General features: G+C 43.4%; 1 protein-coding gene across 2 annotated transcripts in view; it reads right to left on the bottom strand.

Annotated features, from left to right (window-relative positions):
- TRHDE (thyrotropin releasing hormone degrading enzyme) overlaps nucleotides 1-15,321 on the bottom strand; it is a 213,544-nt gene extending 198,223 nt beyond the window's left edge. Inside the window, exons 1-2 of one of the 2 annotated variants that reach the window (XM_021528979.4) lie at nucleotides 13,785-15,321; nucleotides 8,068-8,341 (exon numbers count right to left, since the gene is read on the bottom strand). In XM_021528979.4, the coding sequence (XP_021384654.2) occupies nucleotides 8,068-8,341; nucleotides 13,785-14,599 (1,089 nt within the window). In that variant the 5' untranslated portion in view covers nucleotides 14,600-15,321. The remainder of the gene's footprint in view (nucleotides 1-8,067; nucleotides 8,342-13,784) is intronic. The other variant, XM_021528977.4, reaches the window with a different exon arrangement.
- Between the last annotated feature and the right edge of the window lie 535 nt (nucleotides 15,322-15,856).

Here is a 15,856-nt window from a genome sequence, read left to right as displayed (position 1 = left end):
GCCCTCCTGGCTGCCAGGGCACTGTTGACTTGTGTTCAACTTGCCATAGACCAGGATCTCAAAGTCACTTTGTGAACCACTACTCTCCAGCATCTCATTTCATCCCAGCATCCGATTAAAAAAAGCTTCCAAAAAAGGTACCCAAAATGTGAAAGCACCACACCAGAAGAGCAAAACAGTTCTGTCAACCCTACAATACCTTAGAAGAAAATCCAATTGACTAGGTATTCTACTAGTAAAAATGGGGGTAAATACCATAAACCTTCAGGCTGCAAAAAATACTGGGACAAAGGCAAAAATTAAGGTGGCATTTGTGCAAGGTTTTCAACACAAAAGCAACAGGTCAAGGCAAGCCTGAAAGGTGAACATTACAAACACCTGACTGTCTGTCCTCAAAAAGGAGGCTTGAACCAGCAACAGGCATGAATCTCCAAAATAAGAGGTTATTTTCTCACTGCTGGTTATAAAAACTGGAAACAAACAGGCTAAGTTTCTCATTCCTGTAAGAAAACTCCAAATAAAATTTACCTAAACCCTGGAGAAGACACTGGTCTATAAATAAATAAAAGCACACATCACTCTCCTCCATCAACAAATACTGTATCTGTCACTCAACTAGATGTCAGCTAAGTCTGTAATCCATCTTCACTGCATAAAGCACAGTTACTATGGTACGTACAGAGGAAAGCACTGGCCTGACTGACAAATGTTCACCTGGCTGGTGTGTTCACCTTTACGTTGTTCTGGAGCGAGATACCTCCTACAGATTATCTGGCACATCACTTTTGCTTTTATAGCAAGAGCATGACTCTTACAGAAAGATGTTAATAGACTCGTGCTACTTCCTTGGATGTCAGAGAGCAGTATTCATGTTGATGCCAAGGACAGAAGAATAAGTTAATGAAATAAAATATGACAGCACAACATAAGAAGCATAAGGAGACATGAAACAACACAGTACAGAAAGCAGAGTGCAGCTCGAGTTTTCAGTCTTGACTATGAGTTGCATTGTCACATCACATACTACTAAGCATATGTTCATTAGCACATGAAAGGGAAGTCTTCTCTTACATCTCCCTCCTTTCCTTGCTTGTAATGTGGGAAGTAGGACGAAGTGCAGGCACTTCACTGTACTCTCCTCTGGACAAATGGCAGGGAAGGAGTCGAAATACTAAGTCTCAGACCTTTCTTTTCTTTCATTAGCCAGCAGAGACCCCAGATGAAGCCACTACAGGCTGAAGTGCTCTTGAATGTACAGAATTACAATTAGGAAGCTGTTCTGACAACCATCAGGCCAGGAATCGTGTGCTGCCTCTCCCTCCTCACTGTAACTGCAAGCAAGCCATAAACCTACAAAATAGCCACAAATTAAGAAACTGATTTGTGCCTTTTTACAGTCTTATTGCTACTATATACAAAGTATACCACTGCCCCCAGATACTGACAGGTGATCTTCCTAGCCTAAAACAAAACAAAACAAAACAATGCTTCCAAACTCGAGTCTTTCAATTCAATAGCATTATTTGCAGAGTCCACCTGGGCATTAACATTACTAAAACAAATATCACATTTAAATACAGCATGTACTACAAGTGCTGACAGGCAGCAATTTTTAAAGGAGTAAACACAATAAATGTACAGTGTTTTCTTAGTGCATTCAACTTGCAAATTCAACTAGAAATCAATAACAATGGATTGCAAGTTTGCAATTTATGTTTTTAACAAATTCCCTGGCATATTCAGTTTAGCATGGATGCTGATCACATAGGTTTTTGTTTGTAGCATGTTTTGTAGCTACAGTATTTAAAAATTAATAAACTAGAAGTTATTTTCAATATACAAATCTGAAACAGAATGGGTAAACAAATATTGATGCAGTGAATCTGAAAAAGCTAAGATTTCTTTGGATTCCTATTGTATTATAATACAGGTTCCCATTTAAAGTAATTCACACTAGTAAGCACTGAACTGAGTAAAAGATACTTGCAGACCAGCCTATTGTAACTACAGAGAAAATTTCACACTCACAAAAGAAAGCACAAACATACCTATCTATAGCCTTATGTGCTTTTCTAGATCAACATAACTGCATACTTCCCAATACACTCTAACGTGTTTTAACTGTTTTATGAAAGCTGCTCTGAAGACAGCAAGTGTGGGACATTAGTAATAAAAAGCAAAAATGAATATGCATCATTGTAAGATTCATGGACATATAAAGATTAAATACTACAAATCTGCATCATACCAAGATTCAGAAATATGCCTGGTGCTTCCTCTGTTAGCTGTTAACCTGTTTATCAGATAAACGTGTGGCCTCCCAGTGGTAAGTGATGGGCTAACAAAAGTTACTTTGCAGGGCTTCAAAAGCAGAGCACAGCTCTGGAGCTGCATTTAAATGCAGGCTGCAGAGGAAGAAAATTTTAATTGAAGACAAGTTCTGCTTTTGGTAATGTAACCATTCTGCTGTAGCCAATATGCTCACCCACAAAGAATTATCTCACATATAAGTGCTTCAATACTGATTAATAAATAATAACTGATGAAGAGACTTTGCTGGCAGTTACTACCATCAGCTGAAGAGAGGGCCTAAGGAAGAGCCTCAAACCTTTAACCCAGGTAGTGATTAGCTGACAGAAATTTCATGGTCTTGAGGTCATTCTTCCTATTAGATAAAAATATTAATACATTTTTCAAATACAAAATAATTTTATAAAAGCTACTGGCTGAACTGCATAGTAAGTGCATAGCTACTTTAAACAAGACTGATACTTTCAGTTTTTTCTAGCAACTAGCAAATGAAAAAACTCACCAAGAAAAAAGTTATTCTGCTGATTGACATGTTTTTTTTTTCTTTTTCTTAGACTATTAATGAAAGTCAGCTCTTTAGTCTCCTCAGACTGATCACCACACTTCAGGTAAGACAATGCCCAACACAGCTGTCCAGCTGGAAGCACTGTACTATATCCAGTCGTCTTAAGGACATAAATAAATAAAACCATGGTCCCATGCTAGAATAAAACCACAGTCCCATGCTGGAACTAAACAAACATGAGCTGCTGGACATGTACCACTTATGATCTAGATCTGCTTATGTGGCTCTGCTCACTAGCTCTTCCTGGACAAAAATAATTTTTCACTTGTGCAAAATCAAGCAATTATTACTACACAGATCCCATTCTTGAGACCATTATATCTTTTTTAGTTATATTAAGCCAAACTGAGTGAGCCCCCCAGGCACATGCCTGAGAGAATTCAATACCAGGACGTCTATACAGGCTCTCTGCAAGCCAGAAAGCACGACAGAAACACTAATTATCTTACTTTCCTTTAGCCATATTATTAGAGCTCCTCCTCATTGGCCAGGGTAGGACTTAAATGTACTGTACAGCTTGTGAACATTAATTACATCTTAGATAAAGCAATATCAAAACAAAAAGAGTGCAATAAAGGTTGACTTTATTTGGGTATAATTCTTATCATAAGATCTTTCTTAGCCTTAAGGTCTTTGTATCATGACAAAGTAGCACTACAATAACATTTAATACAGCTGAAACCAAGACACACCTGGCTGTAAAGGTCTCTCCAAAATGGAACGTGGATGGGTTCAGTTAGTGGAGGTTCTACCCTGAGCAGCTGACCCAGGTGTGGTCAGGCACACACTGCCCATCCTGCAAAATGTGCTGCCACCACTTTGGAATAGAAGCAGGGGTAAGAAAAGTAAAGCCACACAAAATTCTTCTTTGGGTACTGTCTTCAGCATTTCTCCTCCCACTCACCACTACCCAGCTAGATAGCCACTTTCTTTCACAGCTGCTCACTCCCATCTGCTCTGGTAACTGTCTGCACTTGTCTCTTTAACCCCTGCACCCACAATTCCTCCTGACTTCACTTCTTTCCATACACTTTCTGTTTTTAGCAGATACTCTCCCTGACAAGAGAAACACATTCGTGTTGCCAGTTGGCATTTTATTTCCATACCTATCTCCACATCCTATCCACAGCAAAAAGGAAGAATAGGAGAAGGTGAATCTCCCAGAAACATCTTTTTCAGCCATACATTCATCTCCACTGATATATTATGTACTCCCTCCTTCCACTAGTTCAAAAAGAGAAAGAATTTACAGGGGAAAAAATTAATTAACTTATGAGACACTGAAAAGCCATGCAGGAAATAGCCAATTTCCATGTTCATCTGACAAAGGAATGAGAAACAGAGGGTTTGGAGAATAGAAGCACTAATCCAAGCAGGGGGAAAAAATAAAGCAACAATAGTTGGAAAAGGCCTGGTGGATTGAAAGCACAATGAAGGAAAGAGACACAGTGATGATGTGACAGACAATACACTCCAACCAGCAATATTTTGCTTTTAAGAATTACTGACAAAGAACGTATGATGCATGATTAGGAAATGCAAAATAAGAGCATGTGGAGGTAAGTGAAGTTTTCTGGATTATTGTACTGCACAATGATGACAGTATACAGATCCCATGATTTTCCCCAGCTGCAGCTGGTACAACTGCTAGAGCCATACACTGATCAGCTAAGCCTGCTTGCAAGGGCACCCCTCCTCCCTCAAAACAACATTACCTCAGGCACCACCCTGGTAGAACTACACTGCTCTCTACTCCATAGCAGATGACTTTACATAAGGAATAAAGTCCCTGCCTAAAGACAAAGGCAGTTGCAGTGATTTTCTGTAACCCCAGCTGAATCTGAACAACATATTATATACCTGTAATACATATAAAAAGTCAGGTCTGCTTTTAAATTACCTAATCTGGAAGGGATTTGGACCAGACCCACATGGACTAAAGTCATGTATGTGATAATGATTCACATCTACTATAGGATGCTCTTAAAAAATAACTGTCTTAATTCCCTTTTCCAATTAATTTTAGTGTATGAAATGTAGAACATCTTCATGCAAGAGTTATATATGCTATAGCCATGTAAGTATTTTGATTGGCTACCTAAGCTTTCCAAAAGGCAGTTTCTATTTAAAACTTGACTTGTATCGAATGTCATGCTTAAGTTTAAACTAATTTTGAGGTCAGTGGCATTCTTGAGAAAAAAAATGAAAAATTAACATTTTAGCCATTTTGAGGAAAAAATCTGCTTTTCATCTCACAACTAGTTCTATTTCTCAGAGTTTACCTAACCTTGACCACACTACTTCATTAATACTGGTCAGCTGGAAGAGAAGTGAGATTATAATCATTTAGCATGCTGTCAAAATTTGAAAGGACAGCCCACTCCCTCAAAAATGTTTTGTGACCCAAAACAAGGTTCATAGAACTGCCAAAAGAAAAGCAAAAGCAAGCTGGAGTCTTTAGGTGTCTACTAACAAATATATTTCTTATATTTGTTATTAATTACAATGAAGATTCACTGCATTAATTAAAATGAAGATTCACCAATATAAGAAATAGCCTATCAAGATGCTTCAGCCGAAGGTCCGGGTAATTTTCATTTTTAGAAGGAAACTTACTTTTATTATACATTTAATTTAACTGCCATGAGTATGGGGGTAAGTGTATTTCAGTAAAAAGTGGCTTTGAAGGAAACTAAGAAATTTGAAATTCTGTGTGCAAGGATTCCAATGATTTCAAATTCACTCAGTAGCATCCAGGAACTCCTGGCATTGCAATATAAGAGACTCAAAAAGATGGATTACCTCAGCAATTCATCTGAAAGAATGCAGCTCTGAAATGAAGTACTTGCCATGAGTTTATACCTTAAAACATACTCTTTCAACAAAACTGAACCATGATAAAAGATGATCAGATCCCAAATGAAACTGAAAAATAGCAAGATGTATTTAACCAATAACCCACTGCAAACTATTTCAGTATTCCTGGATGTTAATATACCTCAGTGATAAGGGCTTTATAAAAAAACAAGAGCTAAAATCTAGACTTAACAAACAATTTTATAGGATAACAGACTATCTCAATCTATGCAGGATTTTGGTTTCCAAGTTTTCACAAAGATTAACCAACTAATTTTCATAACTGTTGAAAAAGCTCTGCACAGCGGTACTGTCAAGTTGGTGCAGAATACATATGTATCTCCTACATGCCCTCAACCAATAGACGCAAGCATAACTATAAGGCTCTAGAAACCAAAAATTCCTAACAGAAGAATACTTGGATTTTCTGTTCAGATTCCAGTAAATCAAAAGTCTTGAGAATAGTTTTGAAAAAAAACCCACAAGAACAGCAGAAAGTTATCAACTGTTGTCTACAAGACATAAGTGTGCCTCTGTTTTCAAGGCATCAAATATATTCAAGCAGCAAAAGTATATAGGATATGAGCTCTAAAGAATACTACAATGAGTTAAGGAGGAAGTAGGTCACATGTTTCAAACTGATGGTCCTGAGTTCCATCCCCAATGATTTAAATATTTGCTTACGCCAATAGCAGTGATAGCACAAGGAGTAACATGTTTCAAAACAAAAGGAGGCAGGTTAGATTAGGTGTTATGAAGAAATTATTTACTGTGAGGGTGGTGAGATTGCTCAGAAAAGCTGTGGATGATCCATGGAAGTGCTCAAGGCCAGGCTGGATATGGTTTTTGAGTAACCTGGTCTAGTGGAAGGTGTGCTTGGCTGTGGCAGGGGGGTTCAGAACTACATGGTCTTTATGGCCCCTTCCAACCCAAACTGTTCTATGGTCCTATGACTATTACATAAGTTTCAGCAGTTCCCATTTAAAAGCACCTCACTAGGAGAACCACTTCCTAGTCATACTTCTTCCTTGTGTGGTGCCAGAAAGTAGTGTAACAGTCATGGTAGAAAAGGTCTGAAGAAAGGCTCCCAGTGTCCTACCCAGCTGTTCCAGTAACAAATAGAAGACTTATTTGTTGATCCCTTCAGGCCTAAATGAGATATGCCAGTGCTTTCTGGGTCTACCTTCCATCAGCACAGCCTTGAATCCATGCTAGGACTCTGGAAGCAACACAAAAAGCTGGGTCAGTGAACTGCTTTGGCTGAAAACTTAGCACATTTTCAGTTATTTTTGAGGTAAGTTTTCAGCCAGATCATATGGCTGTACAGAGCTCATGGCTGCGACAAGGAAGGCCAAGAATACCTTTGGCTCAGAGTGGGTGGATCAGCTCCCTCCACTGCAGCACAATGATCAGGCTGGCTCAAAGTGCTTAAAGAGCTATTTCCTGATATGAACAGTCTGCAGCCTTCCTCAAGTTCCCAGGCTATAGCACAAAATCATACAGCATTTGCCAAAGTATAAGGTGAACCCTCCTTTGCTCAGGCTCACAGCTCAAACTGTTGTCAAGTCCTCTACTTCCAGAATTAGCTCTGTTTTGTTAGTCACAGAAACTAAGTAGGAATGGTTTCTCTGAATGTTCACCTGAAAAAATCAAGATGACAGCACTGTGAAATATTCTATTAAACTGACAGCATTTCTCATTTATGTTTTGGCTTGTTATACAGTTCTGAGCTCGATATTTGTACAAAAACCCAAAACTGACGTAAATAAAGATTTTAGCTTTTGTTTTTTTTCCAAGGCGTAACTCCTGGAATCATGCCCTATTTGCAAAAAAAACAACTTAAGAAGCTTAGTGCTTCCATTAACTTCAGGAAGTGGATAGGTTGCAAAGTCCTGCTCCAGAGCAAAAGATAGAAATTACTCTATCAGCATCCTGAGCTAGCATGCAGCACAACAAAGGACACATCACTATCAAAGGAAGCCTTACCAGTTTAATAATCTCATGAACACTGGTAATGAAAAGGCTACAGGAAAAACAAGAAAAAATTTCCCGAGAAAAACTAAGTGTAGTTTAACAGTGTATTTAAAAGTTTAAAATTTAATCAGATAACCACACCTACTAAGCTAACTATTTACAACAGGCACAAGACAAACTAAAAATGTTAGACAAACCTCCAGAAAAGGTCCCAAACAATACACACAATCATTAAATAGACCAGCAAATTTTAAAAATATTAATCAAGAAAATATTTTAAGTATTTGCTGGTACAATCCCCTTACAAAAAACTGAGGGTTTTCACAGTAATGAAATATTTTTGGTACATCAGAAATACTTACAACTACTCCACTCTTGGTGACAGTTTCCCGGTATGTAAAATTGCACACTGCCCAAGCCAGGTAATAGGTGGACATGAGAGGGGTCTGTGAAAAGTGATCTGTAACCCATCCATCTTCTTCAAAAACAGAAGTTTCAACTGGCATGTTGGACAAAGATAAGTAAGTTGCTTGATGTCTGATGCTGATTTTGAATGTAGCCTTGTAGATGGGCTCATCAAAGCAAGGAAAGGCTTTTCTGGCATGAGTAGGAGAAAACTGCGTAACACCAAGAAACCTATAAAAGCACAAACAAAAATAAAAATTGATTACTAACTGTGCCTAGCACCTGATTCACAGACATACCAAATCAGACACTGCCTGACCACTGTGGTTTAAAGGCGGAAAAAATTAAAACTGTAATATACAAAATATATAGTATTTGAACACTGCTTGATCAGTTTCTTACCACCTCTACTGCAATGCAATAGATACAAATTTGTAAGAAATTTGTAGACACCACACTAAAACATGATCAACCCTTGCCTTGCATCAAACTTCAGGTTCCTGCAGTATTGTTCACCAATATGTGGGTAAAAAAGCAATCCACTGTTGGTTATAAAATGTAAAACAAGCACATTCAGTTCCAACCAGGATTTCAGAGCCTTCAGGGAATTCACTCTGCCCTGAGACACTGACAGGGCACTTTACCTTTCTTTGGGCATGAGAACTTACGGTCACACAGTGCACTCAGGAGGGTCATTGTTTTCCACAGCTGATTACTTCTCTGCCGGCTGCATGTAGGTCTGGGACACAGTACTGTATAGCATTGCTGTGTCTGTGCACCTCCAAAAAAAACCATTCTCTGAGCTTTGCAGAATCACAAATGCAAGCAAATGATTAAACCAGCACAAAGTATTTCACCATTCTTCTACACGTGCTTTTCTTCTCTAGTGTATTTTATAGAAAGCAAAACCATGTTCTTAGTTTTGGAAAGATCTCTGAAGGAGGTAATGGCATTTATTAAGCACGTATGGGAAGAATGGGAAGCCTTTAGCTTGACAATAAAACCTGTAACGGTTTTCTTTGAAACAAAATAAATTTTGATCCAGATACACAATAGGAAGCTTTCTGGATGGAGACATGTATTTACACATTTGGAGAAAACTCATGATCTTTTTGCAGAAACAAGAAGTTAAACTTAAAAGGCTGAATTATGGAGTTTGGTAAGAGTATTTTTTGGAGGCATATAGAATGAGAAAATTACCATGGGCCAACCATGTAAATGTGAAGGTAGCATGTCTGTAGGCTTTTTGAGTGGTATTGATTCATGTCTCACCTTCCAGGGTTTCAAACTGTGCAATTTTAGATACCAGGCAAACATTTATCAAAATTTTAGAGGCTGACTAATCATCTGTTATTCCTCTGAGAGAAAAGGATGGGTGGATAGCTTTGATGTAATGAAAATTGTGGCACCTATTATTAATCAGTATATAACCATTAATCTGCAATATGATACTCTAACACTGACAGAGAAAAACATAGGTACCCCATAGGGAGAAAAAAGTATCCCATTAACTTTTTCTGCAACATTTTGGATTTTACACATATTTTGGAGGCAATGAAGAAATCATTTTATTGAAACGTTACACCTTTTTCTTGCTATAGTACCTGATAGAACTAGATATATATTTTCAGTAAGACTGACTTTTTAAAAACTTGAAAACATTTTCCACCACTGAAGCAGTTACCATTGGTCTTCTTTCTAAAATAAAAAGCCTTTTTTGAATAATAATTATTGAAGGAATTATTCACATTTTTCTTGCCTCATTACAAAACACAGATTATTACAACCAGCATTTTGAATAAGATTGCTACATCTAACATAAAAGGTTGGTGCCAGATATCCCAGTGTTAATCCAAAAAACTCCCATATCAGTGGATTTGCACTACTGCAACAAAGCCAAATCAGCCAATTAAATGAAGCAAAGCAACTTAATTTATATGCAAAGTATTTCAAGTGGACCTGATTCTGCATGCTAGGCACACTCTAAACAGCTACACACATCAACAGAAGCTTCAAGTGAGCATGGAAAACTGTACTGGCCTGTTATTAACAAAGTAAGAATAATGAACTTTCCTCTGCAATTAACAATTTTAATGAGCTCCGACACACACATAAGCACACACAGGAAATACTGTTCATACTGTGATACCCTCTAAATAAGGAAGCTTTCCCTCGTCCCCTCTCCACATCTTCACCCCACTTCTCAGAGATCTTATCAATCATCTTTTAATACCTAGTAGGCCACTGAAACAATCCCTTCACCAGGCTAATAAACCCTGGTAAAGTCTTCATCTTCTGTGTTTTCACAGCTAGACAACAGATATATCCACATAGACATAACTGGGCAAACACAGGGCAGTCAATATTTCACACTGTTATTGGTAGTTGGTGTATAAAAATACACCAACTACCAATAATAGTGATATTTATAACATGCATTACTATCAAACATTGATTTGTTTGTTGTGCCATAAAGCAAAACAAACAAAATCTTAAAACTGCTTAAAGAAACCCTAAGCACTTAAAGAAAACAAATAAGCTAAACCAAAACATTGTTTATCTATTCTGCTCTGTGTTCAAGTAAAACAAGCAGACTTCTACAGCATGCCAGAAGTGAAGGGCAGTTTGATTATCTCATCCTTCCCTTTACATACCTCTCTGGGTACCAACACTTTTACCTCCCGTTCCCAAAAATATCACCACAAAAGATTGTACTCGAGGGAGTGACAGGCTCACACAGTCTGTCTTCTCAGAATACCCATGGCAGGAACTTGCAGGCGGTTTAATTCCATCTTGTTTATTAAAGGAAGATGTGTTTCCTCAATAGGTTATCTTTTTTGGCATCTTAGTTGTTACAAGATTAAAGAATATGTCTCTGTTTTCTCTGTGTGATACAAGATTTTTTTTCCTTTTCACTTATTCAAAACTTTGATGTTCATTTAGATTATGCCTGCATACTCCTACAGTAGCTCTGTATTATATTTCTGTTGAATACTGTCAGTAAATTCTAGCACATAATGCAAAGTAAATTTGTGGCATATCACTTGCATTTTATATTTCAAGTGCAGTAGGAAAGATTTCAGAAAATAAATACTTTAACACAGCTTTTGCATTTTAGGCTGATTTACAACGTTCACCTGTGAAGGCCAAAGAAACTAACTTTAGGGGGAAAAAAATCATAAAGTGAAGGCATTAGTATGTTTGTGATGCCTCACAGCAGAGTTATTTGCACCTCCTATACAACAAAAGTGAAAAATTATGGTTTGGACCCTTTTACAGCAAGTACTACTCCAATGAGGATGATGTACTTTAATTGAATATAAAGATGTCCAAAAAATCAAAACCCTGCTGGAACAGCAAGGTGTCCCAGAGCATGCAAGTCTGTCTCTCGTAACAGAAGCTCTCTGCGTTTGAGGACTAAAAAGGGTTATATGTATCATATTGAAAAATGGGCTATTAATAAGAATGCAAATTGTTACTGTATGAGTGCTCTCTGATCAAAAAAGTTCCCTGGTTTAGAAAGGGTATTATTCATGTTATACTATAGCAAGATACTAATCCTGTGACAGTTGAAAAGGAAAAACACTTTTTCTATTTAACACCTGAAACTACAACCATGCAATAACCACAGTTATATGTATGTTTTACTGAAAGAAATATAAGTGAGCTGGTAAAAGGAAAAACATGCCACTGATTTCAATACAGCAATGCTACCTTATGGAAGGTAAGTATTTTAGCCACTATATTTAAGGGTATTAAAAACAAAGTAATTTATATCTGAAAAGTTACACAACGAGCACTGTGAAAAACATTTTTCCATCGCCTTCCACCCTGTGTCTTAAACTATCCTGATGACTGAAACAGTGAATAGACCTTTTTGCTGGTGGTGATGGTTTCTAAAGCTTAACTAGGGGATCGGTATTGAAGTCTAGTACAGTAGCTCTGAAGAAATGTCACTGCCACACCTATTTGACACTTCAATTATTCCTACACAAAGTCAAAGTACACGAGAATAATAACTGCTTAAATAACTTCTCAGATTTGTAAAGTGAATTATACCCCCTACTGTTAACAGTATTTTGTTTTCTGATTTGCCCATTTCAATACAGGTCTGTAAGAACTCCCAATTACCCCAACCATTCAGTCTACCGTGACAAAAGGCATTTTATTCGCATCTTTTCTTACAACTGTGCTTTTTCAAATTCCCTTTTTATTTCACTCTGATGACAAATTCCAAAAACTTAATTTCAATCCTGCTTGCAATTCTAACATCAAGCTTTTTAAAATTGTCAGTAATCATAATAATGAAAATATGTTTTAATAAAAGGGATTTTGACTTAATTGAGTTGGTGAAGAGGTTTTTCATGTCTTCATATTTTTGCCCAGTTCTTCCAACTATAAAATCTTTGCTTCACTTATATTGTTTCCACAATCTAAAACAGTAAGATTCAGGAAAAGAAAACCTGTCACTGCATAGATATTTCAAGAAAGGACAGCTTAAAAAGAATCCAATTCTAAAACTATAAACCATTCCGGAACTATCAAGAAGTCCACCCTGCCTTTCTTTTCCATTACAAAGCCTTTATGTGGTTAGAAAACACCTTCTTTAAAAAGAAAGCCTCTGTAACTGGCTAAATGGGGCCCTCCACAGTAACCCTGCCTACCGCAAGAAGGGCCTAGCCAGGGACCCAAGGGGCTTTAACTACATGAGTAAATACAGATCAAGAGTGAATCTTGCTCTGCCCGCAAATGAATCGGATGTGTCGGGTCACAGGGTGTAAATCTGCAGCGACCCAGCTGTACTGTAAATGTATTCATCTTATGTGAAAATGCATCCCACAATGTTTTTTGCTTTACCAAACGGAATAAAAGCAAAACAATAGTCCCGCTGCCCTACATGCTGCCATTTGTAACCTCACAAGGCTCTGTCATACGAGGGCACAGGGCAGCCGAACGCAGAGTCTTTGTGTGAAACAGACCCGGAGCCTCTGCCCTGACAAGGACCTAGCGGACGGTCTGCTTCACTGGTGGCACCCTTGCAAGTTTGCTCCTTGCCACCGTCCGTCCGCAACCTGCGCTGGGGCATCTCCTGCCCCGCCTGCACGCCCCGCAGCCCTCCCCGCGCAGGCGGGGCGTGCAGGCGGAGCGCTCCGCTCACCTGCCGGCGGCCCCGGCTAACCCCGGCCCCGGCTAACCCCGGCCCCGGCTAACCCCGGCCCGGCCTCCGCACGGCCCCAGCCCGCACCAGCTCCGCCCGCCCCCGCTCACTCCCGCTCGCTCCCGCAGCCCCGGCCGCCCTCCAGGCGCTCTCACGGCTGTCTCACGACACCGGCCGGTAGCCTGGAGCGGGCAAGGACTCGCGGTCCCCGAGAACCTCCGCATCTCTGCTCTGACAGCCGGGCTCTACGGAGATGACCACAGAGAGGTGGCGGGGGGAGGCAAGGCCTGGCCTGCGGTCACTTGGCGGCCGTTTCCCCCGCCGTAGCCCCCTCCCCGGGCAGCCGGCCGAGCCCCGCACGCTTCGGCGGGACCGCCGGGGCCGGGCAGCGCAGAGCCCGCAGCATCACCGGCCCGGCGGCGCCGCCGGGTCCTAGCGCCGCCCTAACCGAAGTTGGCGCGGGGGCCGCCAACTTCGGACCGAGTTGGGTTTGAGACGACGCGGCCCATCCGCTACCTTCGCTCGCCGTGGAGGACGTAGGAGCTGCGGAAGAAGCCCAGCAGCTCGTTCTCGATGAGGGCGTTGTAGATGATCTTAAGGTTGTAACTTCTCTGCACCTCCAGGCTGCGGTTGAGGACCACGACGAACACCTGGGTCTGGGGGTAGAAGAAAGTGCGGGCCACCCGCACACCGCCGGCCAGCTTGTCCTCGGCCACGCGGACCGCCTCGATGTGCATGCGGTGGGCGTGCAGCACGATGTAGCGGCTGGCGTTACGCACCTCCAGCTGCACGTTCACCTCCCCGCTGAAGGTGAAGTTCTCCATGAAGGCGCTCAGCATCAGGTTGTAGTGCAGGGGCCGCAGGTGTCGCGGCAGCCGCGGCCGGGCCCAGGGCGGTAGCTCCCGCCGCCGCTGCCACTCCTCCTCCTCCTCCTCCTCCTCTTCCTCCGCCGCTTCCCCGCCCCGCACCTCCTCCTCCGGCCGGCCGGGCGGTTGCCCCGCACCCGGCGGCTGCCGGGCTGCCCCCGAGAGGCTCCCGTTGCCGCCGGCCCGCGGCGGACCGTCGGCGGCGGCGCCGCACTCCTCGAAGCGGACGCTGAGCAGCACGGCGATCATGGTCACCGCCAGCAGCGCTAGGATGGAGACAGCGAAGCCCAGCACCAGGCGCTTGTGCACGGCGATGTGCCGCTCCGTGGTGCGGGGTCTTGGCCCCGCCGCCTCGGCCCAGGGTCCCGGCGGCAGCCCCCGGCTGCCGTTCCGCAAGGCGGCCTCCTCCTCGATCATCATGGGGGTGACGGGCGGGCGCTTCTCCCGCTTCTCCTCCAGGGCCATCACGGCAGCGCCGCCCCCGCCTCCCGCGGGGCCGCCGCCACCCGAGGGGGCCCCGAAATCATGGGAGACTCCGAGGCAAGGGGCCCTCGGCCCGCGTGGGACGTACGGTCTCTCACTTCCCAACGAGCCGCATCACCCTGGCCGCCGGGAGCCCCGCGGGGGAGCAGCCCTCGGGGACGGGAACGGGACGAGGTCGGGTCGGGTCGGGCAAGAGGCGGCGGGCTCTCCCCGCCGTCCGGCCGCTGGGCCACGGCGCGCAGGCAACTTGTGCGGCTTCTTTGGAGCACTTCAGCACATGCCGCCGAGCGCACCTCGGCGCCAGGGGGAAGGGCTCCGTCGCCCCCCCGCTAGCGCCGCCGTCCGCAGGGAGCTCTCTTTTCCCCGCGTCCCGAGCCGCCGGGGCCGGGGTCGGGCTCCTCGCCCGGCCCCGGCAGCGCCCGAGCCATGCGCGCCCCCGGGGCGCCGCCGCGCAGGTCGGTCCGTCCCCGTGGGGCTCGCCTGGCACCGGGGGCGGTGGCACCGGACAGCAGCGCGGGCCAGGCCCGTCCTCCTCTTCCTGATAGCGAGTCAGGCTTCGGAGAGTCGCTCCTCTTATTTTCCCTTTCCTGTCTCCTGCAGGTACAGAGCAATCTCCCGGCTGGCTCGAGCAGAGGCGGCTATATATAGGCACCGGGGAGAGGCGAGGAAGGGAAGGGATGGGAAGGGGGGAGAGGCGGGCAAGCCCCGCCGCCCCTCGGCTTCAGCGGCTGCTCCGGCTGCCGGCGGTGACGGCGGCGCCCCGGGGGAGCGGGCGGGGGCGGGAGGCGGGGGCGACGCGGGGACGAGGGAGGCTTTTCTCCGGTGTGTCACACGCGCGGCTCCGGGGGAGGTCGCTGAGGCGGCGGCGGGAGCCCCGGCCGGGGCGGGCGGAGGGCGAGGGCCGGGCCGGGCTGCTCCGGGAGTGGGGAGGCTGCAAAGCCTCCGAGCCGCAGGACTGCCCGGGATTACACACAAATGCTTGTGCTCTCCACATAAATATTGAATGCCCTTACTGTGTCATATTTGTAGAGACTTAATAAAGAGCCGCCGACTACGTGTTTGAACGACAATAGTGCTGTCATACTAACGTGAAGATGGAGCTCAGAAAAGGATAAATACTCCTACTTAAATCGATAGGATTAATATGCCCAGAAAAAAATACGCGCCGTAAGCGTTGGCTGGTACTTTCAAAAATCCCCCTGCCGACTCCGCGGCCCCAGGACTTTCTCTCTTACTCTC

The sequence above is a fragment of the Lonchura striata genome, chromosome 1A, assembly GCF_050655825.1.
Source record: "Lonchura striata isolate lonStrDom1 chromosome 1A, ASM5065582v1, whole genome shotgun sequence".
Taxonomy (NCBI): domain Eukaryota; kingdom Metazoa; phylum Chordata; class Aves; order Passeriformes; family Estrildidae; genus Lonchura; species Lonchura striata.
This window is presented reverse-complemented; position numbering and strand designations above follow the sequence as displayed.